The 10,895-nt window shown below is 44.3% G+C and overlaps 1 protein-coding gene across 3 annotated transcripts; it reads left to right on the top strand.

The window, feature by feature from the left end:
- Positions 1–387: 387 nt before the first annotated feature.
- On the top strand, positions 388–8,518 carry LOC139568290 (GTPase IMAP family member 7-like). Of its 3 annotated transcripts, XM_071390037.1 has the most exons (4): positions 388–680; positions 2,445–2,531; positions 6,454–7,214; positions 7,248–8,518. In XM_071390037.1, exons 2-4 carry the CDS (start codon positions 2,450–2,452, stop codon positions 7,434–7,436), a joined length of 1,032 nt encoding a protein of 343 aa, XP_071246138.1. In that variant the 5' UTR covers positions 388–680; positions 2,445–2,449; the 3' UTR covers positions 7,437–8,518. The 3 variants fall into 3 exon arrangements, with proteins under 3 accessions (XP_071246138.1, XP_071246137.1, XP_071246136.1); XM_071390036.1 differs by having other exon boundaries at positions 393–680; positions 2,448–2,531; positions 6,454–8,518; XM_071390035.1 differs by having other exon boundaries at positions 393–680; positions 6,454–8,518.
- The last annotated feature ends 2,377 nt before the right edge of the window (positions 8,519–10,895 follow it).

Here is a 10,895-nt window from a genome sequence, read left to right as displayed (position 1 = left end):
CTGGATCAGACCGTCTGCTAAATGACATAAAATGTAAAAACATTTTTTAAATATTTGAGGTTCTAGACGGCACTTTGTTTCTCTATAAACTGAGCAGGACAGTTATGACTAAAACATTTACATTAGAAGACCTAGGCAACTATGAGCCTTAGTGCCAGTCTGTTTGTGGTATTTACATTTTACATTTAAGTCATTTAGCAGACGCTCTTATCCAGAGCGACTTACAAATTGGTGCATTCACCTTATGACATCCAGTGGTATCATTAAATCTCCTTGTCACTCATTGTCATGGCTTGATAGTGATCGATGGAGTTGGAAAGAGAACAAACTGATCTGGGACCAGGCTAGACAAATACATAGTTACATTTGAAAATGTATTTTTTGCTATTTTAATTGTAACCTTTTTCCCAGAAGAAGACGTCTGTGTCCAACACATTTCATTTTACCCAGAGTTGTGGCTAATCCAAGGTTGAGTTGTCAGAGTAGGTTGATAATAGTGACACCCAATCAGAATTCAGCCTCTGCCTGTCCTGAGGTGAATTCTTTCTCTCATTGGCTAGAAATGACTAGTTACAGGTGAAACGAAACTTAACTCGGACTATAAGGTGCAGCACATAGCTTCAGCTCTCACAGTCACAACAGGGGACAACAAATAACAGATACGTGCAACTACACTAAAAGTGAGTATTCAACTACCTTACTAATGAAATGTACAACAATGTATTGTAATCACTGTAGCACAATATTGAGTAAACATTTTATTTATCCCAGGTTTGTTGACATTGATGCATACATAATCAAACGATGACATCACTAGACATGTCAAGACAATTCAATCAAAATAAACAAGTTTCTTGGAAAGTCAACAATCACATTCTTCTGTTTGTATTTATACATGTGGTTTAATATTGTTTAACAATGAAAGGAGAATTATGTTTTTCACTTTTACCTGAAACATTTATCTTGTTTTATTGAATAGAAACCAGAGGGTCTAGGACAAGGTAGTGCAGCACAGGTCCAGGTCGTTGATATTTACGTAAGAGAGTTCAAGGGTTAAGTAGCCTGCAGGGATCATCAGCTAGATTCAGCCACGGTCCGATAGTTTTTTTCTGGAGGGGACGGTCGGGGGGCCGGAACATAATTACAAATCATTTGTAGACTGCAAATTGACCGCAAGAAGCCCAAACAGATATGTTGACTAAAACTTAATAATTTCATAACTTGTTTACATTTGTGTACGATCACGTCTCTCTATTATGCGTGGGAATATTTAGGGACAGATTTCTTAAATAAAAATGTATTGGAGCCGATTTCCTCGTGTTGTTTCAGTCTTAATGTTTTGCTCATAAAAATTGATGGTACAAATTAAACCACCTGCGGGCCAAATTCAGCCTGTGGGCCGCGAGTTGGGTAACCCTGCTATATATCTTATTGAAGTGGGCAAACTTTGAGTCAACACACCTTATAGCAGGTTGTTGCTGTGAGGGACTGACCTGCAGGTTTCTTGGTACTGAGGGACTGACCTGCAGGTTTCTTGATATTGAGTGACAGGTCATTATGCCACAGTGTACAGCAGGGATGGGCATCTCCATTCATTTGGGGCCTGTTTGGTGACTTTGAGTGCATTCCTGACTGACTACATTGATGATGCATGACAGATATTACAACGCCTGGATAGGTATTTTACATACCAGCCAGAGGAGGCTGGTGGGAGGAGCCATAGGAGGGATGGCTTATTGTAATGGCTGGAATGGAATACATTTAATGGTACCGACACATCAAACACATGGAAACAACGTGTTTGACACCGTTACAGCCATTACAATGAGACCCTCCTCTTAAATATTCTCCCACCAGCCTCCACTGATATCAGATATCCACATCATATGCTATGGCAATCTGGTGCCCGACAGCACAGTTGATGATGTGGCATGCAACCATTGGTTGATGCAATGAAACTCCTGTGCAGGGAACCACGATCATACTTTAGCCCCAGCTAACACACCTGGCTCCAGTAATCAACTAATGATGGTCTTCAGGTTAGAATGTAATTAGTTGAATCAGGTGTTTTAGCTGTAGGGCTGGGGGAAAAGTGTGACACCAATCAGTCCCCAGAAAACTGGAGTTGCCCATCCCTGGTGTACAGGAACTGGTCCATCTGGTCCCAACACACTGCAGAATGTCAACTGTAGAATGATACGCATGTTTAGAATGTCATTTGACACCCCCTATATGAGTACATTATGTTCACCTGATGCTGGTTACGTTGTTAGGGAATGTACTTTGTTTTACAACAGTTACACCACATAGCATCAATCTTCTTATAGTTCACATTGTTTTAAAGCGAAATAGCTGAGAAGAAATCCCAATTTAGTTTATGTGGACTTAGTTTTTGTCATGAGGTTATCGTCTGTTTCTGATTGTTTTTGATTGGCCGACTGTAGCAGCGATGGAACGAGGAAGAGGAGGGACTCTGAAGATTCTGTTCCTGTTGACACTCTGTCTTCAAGCCTTCACTGGTCAATGCCAAGGTACAGGACACAAACCCGCGTACACACACACATGCGTGCACGTACACACACCCACATACACACATGCGTGCACGTACACACACCAGGGCCATGCACAGACCTTTCAGGGGAAAGGTGCTCAAAATTAAAAATAAAATAAAAATTGCCTCTGTAGTGTACATTTTAAAGGTTATTTATTTCTGCAACAACACACTCAGTTCAGTGCCTCCTAAAGACATGATTGACACGGGGAAAAGAGGACGGGCTATCAGCTGATCATTGATGTTGATGATTGATGTTAATCTGCTGGTTAGCTTTATTTATTTTACTGATTGTAATTTACCTTTGTTTTTTCTTACCCTCTCTGCTGCTCATATTAGCCAATCAGACTGAATACAGATGATGATGTAGGCTAAATCAAGTGTTAAACAAATGTTAAGGTCTCTCAAGCTGGGCGTCTCCTTCCAGGGCAGACTGGGAAACAAGCACAACCAGTAGACGGGGTGGGGGGCATTGAACTTGACAACTTGCGAGCGGTGGGTTCTGAACAACAATGGCAGACACATTTGTAAAATGGCACCGGAAGGAATGGCAGCAGTTTTACGGGCGCCCAACCAATTGTGTTATTATGTGTTTTTTCCCGCAATATTCGTAAATTATTTTGTACATAATGTTTCTGCAACCATATCTTATGGCAGAAAAGAGCTTCTGGATATCAGGACAGCGATCACTCACCTCGGATTAGACAAAGATTTTTTCAACAACAAGCAGGACTCACACGATATTCTCCAAACACCCGGCAGGTCCGACATCCCATTTATTCGCAAGAGGAAGCGACGCAGGTACAGAGGACGAAGAGCCGGATGCCTCTTCCGGACCCGCAGAAGGCAACTAGGAAAGCTGCCGTTACCGTCAATATTACTCGCCAACTTGCAATCATTGGACAATAAATTAGACGAGGTACGATCGCGAATATCCTACCAACGGGTCATCAAAAACTGTAATATCCTATGTTTCACGGAATCGTTGCTGAATGACGACATGGATATTCAGCTAGCGGGATACACGCTGCACCGGCAGGATAGAACAGCACACAGTAAGCACACAGTAAGATGGGGGGGGGGGGGGAGGTCTGTGCATATATGTAAAAAACAGCTGGTGCACGAAATCTAAGGAAGTCTCTAGATTTTGCTCGCCTGAAGTAGAGTATATTGTGATAAATTGCAGGCCACACTTCTTGCCTAGAAAGTTCTCAGCTATACTTTTCGCGGCTGTTTATTTACCACCACAAACAGATGCTGGCACTAAGACCGCACTCAGTCAGCTGTATAAGGAAATAAGCAAACAAGACACCACTCACCCAGAGGTGGCGCTCCTTGTGGCCGGAGACTTTAATGCAGGGAAACTTAAATCAGTTCTACCAAATCTCTATCAACATGTTAAATGTGCAACCAGAGGGAAAAAATTCTAGATCACCTGTACTCCACACATTGTACAAAGCTTTCACTCGCCCTCCATTTGGTAAATCCGACCACAACTCTATCCTCCTGATTCCTGCTTACGAGCAAAAATTAAAGCAGGAAGCACCAGTGACTCGGTCTAAAAACGTGGTCAGATGAAGCAGATGCTAAACTACAGGACTGTTTTGCTATCATAGACTGGAAAATGTTCCGGGATCCTTCCGATGACATTGAGGAATACACCACATCAGTCACTGGCTTTATCAATAAGTGTATTGAGGACGTCGTCCCCACAGTGACTGTACGTACATACCCCAACCAGAAGCCATGGATTACAGGCAACATTCGCACTGAGCTAAAGGGTAGAGCTCCCGCTTTCAAGGTGCAGGACTCTAACCCGGAAGCTTACAAGATATCCCGCTATGCCCTGCGACGAACCATCAAACAGGCAAAGCGCCAATACAGGGCTAAGATTGAATCATAATCCACCGGCTCCGACGCTCGTCGGATGTGGCAGGGCTTGCAAACTATTACAGACTACAAAGGGAAGCACAGCCGCGACCTGCCCAGTGACACGAACCTACCAGATGAGCTAAATCACTTCTATGCTCACTTCGAGGCAAGCAACACTGAGGCATGCATGAGAGCATCAGCTGTTCCGGACAACTGTGTGATCACGCTCTCCATAGCCGACGTGAGTAAGACCTTTAAACAGGTCAACATACACAAGGCTGCGGGGCCAGACGGAATCCTAGGACGTGTGCTCCGGGCAGGTGTCTTCACTGACATTTTCAACATGTCCCTGATTGAGTCTGTAATACCAACATGTTTCAAGCAGACCACCATAGTTCCTGTGCCCAAGAACACAAAGGCAACCTGCCTAAATGACTACAGACCCGTAGCACTCACGTCCGTAGCCATGAAGTGCTTTGAAAGATTGGTAATGGCTCACATCAACACCATTATCCCAGAGACCCTAGACCCACTCCAATTTGCATACCGCCCAAACAGATCCACAGATGACACAATCTCTATTGCACTCCACACTGCCCTTTCCCACCTGGACAAATGGAACACCTATGTGAGAATGCTATTCATTGACTACAGCTCAGCGTTCAACACCATTGTACCCTCAAAGCTCATCACTAAGCTAAGGAACCTGGGACTAAACACCTCCCTCTGCAACTGGATCCTGGACTTCCTGACGGGCCGCCCCCAGGTGGTGAGGGTGGGTAGCAACACATCTGGCTGATCCTCAACACTGGAGCTCCCCAGGGGTGCATACTCAGTCCCCTCCTGTACTCCCTGTTCACCCACGACTTCATGGCCAGGGACGACTCATACACCATCATTAAGTTTGCAGACGACACAACAGTGGTAGGCCTGATCACCGACAACAACGAGACAGCCTATAGGGAGGAAGTCAGAGACCTGGCCGGGTGGTGCCAGAATAAAAACCTATCCCTCAACGTAACCAAGACTAAGGAGATGATTGTGGACTACAGGAAAAGGAGCACCGAGCACGCCCCCTTCTCATCGACAGGGCTGTAGTGGAGCAGTTTGAGAGCTTCAAGTTCCTTGGTGTCCACATATCACCAACAAACTAGAATGGTCCAAACACACCGAGACAGATGTGAAGATCCTCAAAAGGTTCTACAGCTGCAACATCGAGAGCATCCTGACCGGTTGCATCACTGCCTGGTACGGCAATTGCTCGGCCTCCGACCGCAAGGCAATTCAGAGGGTAGTGCGTACGGCCCAGTACATCACTGGGGCAAAGCTGCCTGCCATCCAAGACCTCTACACCAGGCAGTGTCAGAGGAAGGCCCTAAAAATTGTCAAAGACTCCAGCCACCCCATTCATAGACTGTTCCCTCTACTACTGCATGGCAAGCGGTACCGGAGTGCCAAGTCTAGGACAAAAAGGCTTCTCAACAGTTTTTACCCCCAAGCCATAAGTCTCCTGAACAGGTAACCAAATGGTTACCCGGACTATTTGCATTGTGTGCCCCCTCCCAACCCCTCTTTTACACTGCTGCTACTCTCTGTTTATCTTATATGCATAGTCACTTTAACTATACATTCATGTACATACTACCTCAATTGGCCCGACCAACCAGTGCTCGGACTATTTGCTTGGCTATCTGCATTGTGTCCCACCACCCGCCAACCAACTCTTTTTACGCTACTGCTACTCTCTGTTCATCATATATGCATAGTCACTTTAACCATACCTACATGTACATACTACCTCAATAAGCCTGACTAACCAGTGTCTGTATATAGCCTTGCTACTCTTATTTTCAAATGTCTTTTAACTGTTTTATTTCTTTACTTACCTACACACACACACACACATACCTTTTTTTCACACTAATGGTTAGAGCTTGTAAGTAAGCATTTCACTGTAATGTCTACACCTGTTTTTTTCGTCCCACGCAACAAATAAACTTTGATTTGATTTATCTTGTCTGTTTTCACAGATTCAGGGCATTCCTCTGAACTGAGGATTGTTCTGGTAGGGAAGACTGGATCAGGGAAGAGTGCAACAGGAAACACCATCCTGGGGAGAGGTGCCTTTAAAGAAGAGGCCTCCTTTGTGTCTGTAACTGAAAAATGTGAGAAACAGAGTGGAGTGGTGGATGGGAGGAAGATTGATGTCATCGACACCCCGGGGCTCTATGACACAAAACTGTCTAAAGAAGAGATGAAAAGTCAAATAGAGAAGGCCATCTACATGTCAGTTCCAGGACCCCACGCCTTCCTGCTGGTGATCGGACTGGGGAGGTTCACAGAGGAGGAGAGGAACACTGTGAAGTGGATCCAGGAGTTCTTTGGAGAAGAAGCATCAAACTACACAATCATTCTGTTCACCGGTGGAGACCAGCTGAAGGACGTATCAGTGGAGGACTTGGTGAATGAGAGTGAGGAGCTTATGAAACTCGTCAAGGTCTTTAAGGGCAGACATCATTTCTTCAATAATAAAAAGAAGAATGACACCACTCAGGTCAAAGAGCTGCTGAAGAAGATAGATAAGATGGTGAAGAAAAATGGAGGAAAACACTACATTAACGAGATGTACAAGGAGGTCCAGAGGAAAATCAAAGAGGAGGAGGAGAGGAAGAAACAGGAAGAGGAGAAGAGAGAACAGCAAGAGAATGAGAAACTGGAGGGGGAGATCAGGAAACGTGAAGAGAAGGTGAGAGAGGAGGAGAGGAAGAAACAGGAGGAGATCAGGAAACAGGTAGACGAAGCGAGAGAGGAGATCAGGAAACAGGCAGACAAGGCGAGAGAGATAGAGAAGGCGAGAGAGAAGTCAATGGACCTATTGGGAAAAGTTGTGGGATTGGTAGCAACTGTTGTCACAGCGGTGGTAGCAGGACCAGCAGCAATTCCAGTTGGAATTGCTGTACTTACAAAAGAGGTAGTTGAAGTTGTAGTTGAACATTTTCAAGATTCTCAGTAAGTAAAGATGAGGAAGAGGAGGCAGTGTGAAGTACCACTCTCTTCCTCATCTTAATGTCAAGTAGTAGCAGTTGATTAATACTGTACAACGACAACCATCAGGGATTGTTCATCACTTTCTAATATGATCAGTTATATAACATGTTTATCATTCAGAGGCTCAGGGATAATAACATAGGAGGCTGTTCAGAAAAAATGTGTTCTCCCTCTACCCTCCCTCCCTGGTCTGTGTTCTCCCTCCCTGGTCTGTGTACTCCCTCTATCCTCCCTCCCTGGTCTGTGTTCTCCCTCTACCTTCCCTCCCTGGTCTGTGTTCTCCCTCCCTGGTCTGTGTTCTCCCTCTACCCTTCCTCTATCCTCCCTCCCTGGTCTGTGTTCTCCCTCTACCCTTCCTCTATCCTCCCTCCCTGGTCTGTGTTCTCCCTCTACCCTTCCTCTATCCTCCCTCCCTGGTCTGTGTTCTCCCTCTACCCTCCCTCCCTGGTCTGTGTTCTCCCTCTACCCTTCCTCTATCCTCCCTCCCTGGTCTGTGTTCTCCCTCTACCCTCCCTCCCTGGTCTGTGTTCTCCCTCTCTGGTCTGTGTTCTCCCTCTACCCTCCCTCCCTGGTCTGTGTTCTCACTCCCTGGTCTGTGTTCTCCCTCTACCCTCCCTCCCTGGTCTGTGTTCTCCCTCCCTGGTCTGTGTACTCCCTCCCTGGTCTGTGTTCTCCCTCCCTGATCTGTGTTCTCCCTCCCTGGTCTGTGTACTCCCTCCCTGGTCTGTGTTCTCCCTCCCTGGTCTGTGTTCTCCCTCCCTGGTCTGTGTACTCCCTCCCTGGTCTGTGTTCTCCCTCCCTGGTCTGTGTTCTCCCTCCCTGGTCTGTGTACTCCCTCTATCCTCCCTCCCTGGTCTGTGTTCTCCCTCCCTGGTATGTGTTCTCCCTCCCTGGTCTGTGTTCTCCCTCCCTGATCTGTGTTCTCCCTCCCTGCATTTATTAAAATGCATTTTGGGGTAGAAATGCCTTCTCAAACATGTGAACTTCATGTGCCTTAATAAAAAACGTGTATGCCATCTGTAAATACGAATACAATTGTTAAATTACGAGCCTAGTTTATTTAGCCAAAGAAAAAGTTGGCAACCTTCCCGCTAGCCATGAATGGCTGAGATAATGAGTGGGCTGGACATGCCGAGAGATAAGTTTGGATTGGTCTGCCATTTAGTATGCTTCTGTCTTTTTGAGCTGGTCAGTATGTCTAGGTAATCCTGTCTAACGTGTTTAAAAAACAAATGTATTGTGTATTAAAACTTCTTGACGCACGGATCCCTTTAGCGGGATCATTTTCGTAAACAACCTGCTGAATTGCAGAGCGCCAAATTTAAAAAAAATGGCAAAAAAAAATTATATTCATGAAATCACAAGTGCAATATAGCAAAACACAGCTTAGCTTGTTCTTAATCCACCTGTCGTGTCAGATTTTGAAAATATGCTTTACAGCGAAAGCAATCCAAGTGTTTGTGTGAGTTTATCAATCAATAGACAAAACATTAAGAACACCTAGCAGCAATTGGTCACAAAAGCCAGAAAAGCAATCAAATGAATCGCTTACCTTTGATGATCTTCGGATGTTCGCACTCACGAGACTCCCAGTTACGCAATAAATGTTCCTTTTGTTCGATAAAGAATATTTTTATATAAAAAAACCTCCATTTGTTTGGCGCGTTATGTTCAGTATTCCACAGCCTTAGGCAGGTCATCAAGGCTTGACGAAAATTCCAAATAGTATCCGTAAAGTTCGTAGAAACATGTCAAAAGTTGACTAAAACTATTCAATACTGGAGAGAAAGAAAATGTCGAGCAACCAGTGTCGAGCCCATGAACTAATGTAAGGACATCCGTGTATCCACTGACGTGTTTTGATAAATCTCTCTCATTTTTCAGAATAAAAGCTTGAAACTATGTCTAAAGACTGTTCACACCCTGAGGAAGACATTGGAAAAGGAATCTGGTTGATATCCCTTTAAGTGGACGAAAGGAAGAGAGTCACTTCCGGGTTGGATTTCCTCAGGTTTTCACCTGCAAAATCAGTTCTGTTATACTCACAGACAATATTTTGACAGTTTTAGAAACGTTAGAGTGTTTTCTATCCTACTCTGTCAATTATATGCATATTCTAGTATCTGGACCTGAAAAATAGGCAGCTTACATTGGGAACGTTATTTTTCCAAACATAAAAATTCTGCCCCCTAGCTTCAAGAGGTTAAAACTGCATTAGTGTTGCTCTCCACTTTCTGGAGGACTGAGTTTTGAAATCAGTGGAATTCAAGTATGATAGCTAAGGAGATGGGGAAAACACCTGTCGCCGGATTAAATCTTCAAACTAAGGGCAACCATGGCATCCGACAGGAGACGCGTCCAACCATGAATCATGTATACTTGTAAAATTGTCTAGCTAGCTACATTTTCAGATATTACACGTTTCTAATTTTGACAGAAAGAGACATTTACTTGGCTAGCTATAGCCTAATGTTAGCTAGCTAACATTGAACCTGGTTGGTTAGCTACCTGCAGATTCATGTAGGGTAGTAACGTCATGAGTTGGGATTATGGTTCATTGTTTACTTATCTACATGTCTTAACAAAAGACTCCACTATGGAAGTAAACATTTCGGGTGCATTCATAAATTCAGTCTGGCAATCTACTCCGATTTCAGAGCACTCTAGTCTCAGTGTGCCAAAGAGAGCAAAATAACTTATGAATTTACGAACGCTCAAAACCCATTGAATATGGCCGTTGTCGGCAAATATGCGGAATTAAATTGTTGCCAGCAGCACAGTTACAGTCACCAACGCTCTCGATAATATAAAAACAGCCTAACCAGCTCTGCTAGGGTGGGTAAAATGGTCAGAGTGGGGTGTTCTCTCATTATGTGTCTGGAAGTAGCTAGCCAATGTTAGCCAGTTAGCTTGGGTGCTTGACTGCAGTTGTGAGGTCAGAATGTTCGGATCAACCCTACTCATCGCCTAGAGCGTCCGCTGTGCACTCTGAACTAGAAATACTCAGATTTTATGAATGTACAGTCTGACAGCACAGTTGCAGTCACCACAGCTCAGAGATTTAACAATGCTCCTGTGAAAGGTTCTAACAATGAACATAGCTTTTTAGGAAACCGGGCCCTGGTCTCTTTGACACAAGGCAATGAAGAGTGAGATGGATGTATAGACAAGCCAGGACACGTTGCTGCTGGTGATCAGACTGACAAAGTTCACAGACGAAGAGAGGAACACTGTGAAGTGGATCCAGGAGAACTTTAGAGAAGAAGCCTCAAAATATACTATTCTAGAATTACTCTTAATTTTAAAACCAATGGCTTGCATTGTAATTTTTACTTTTCATGTTTGGTTTACAGATTCAGGACAGCCTTCAAAATATACTATTATATTATTCACTGGTGAAGATCAGTTACATGGTAATCAGTCG

Source organism: Salvelinus alpinus, chromosome 2 (assembly GCF_045679555.1).
Source record: "Salvelinus alpinus chromosome 2, SLU_Salpinus.1, whole genome shotgun sequence".
NCBI classification, from domain to species: domain Eukaryota; kingdom Metazoa; phylum Chordata; class Actinopteri; order Salmoniformes; family Salmonidae; genus Salvelinus; species Salvelinus alpinus.
This window is presented reverse-complemented; position numbering and strand designations above follow the sequence as displayed.

Excerpts from the sequence above, each read along its gene's own strand:
- LOC139568290 (XM_071390036.1), top strand. The coding sequence starts at position 2,450 with ATGGAACGAGGAAGAGGAGGGACTCTGAAGATTCTGTTCCTGTTGACA. Across the intron at positions 2,532-6,453 it reads CTTCACTGGTCAATGCCAAG|ATTCAGGGCATTCCTCTGAA; the intron begins GTACAGGACACA and ends CTGTTTTCACAG.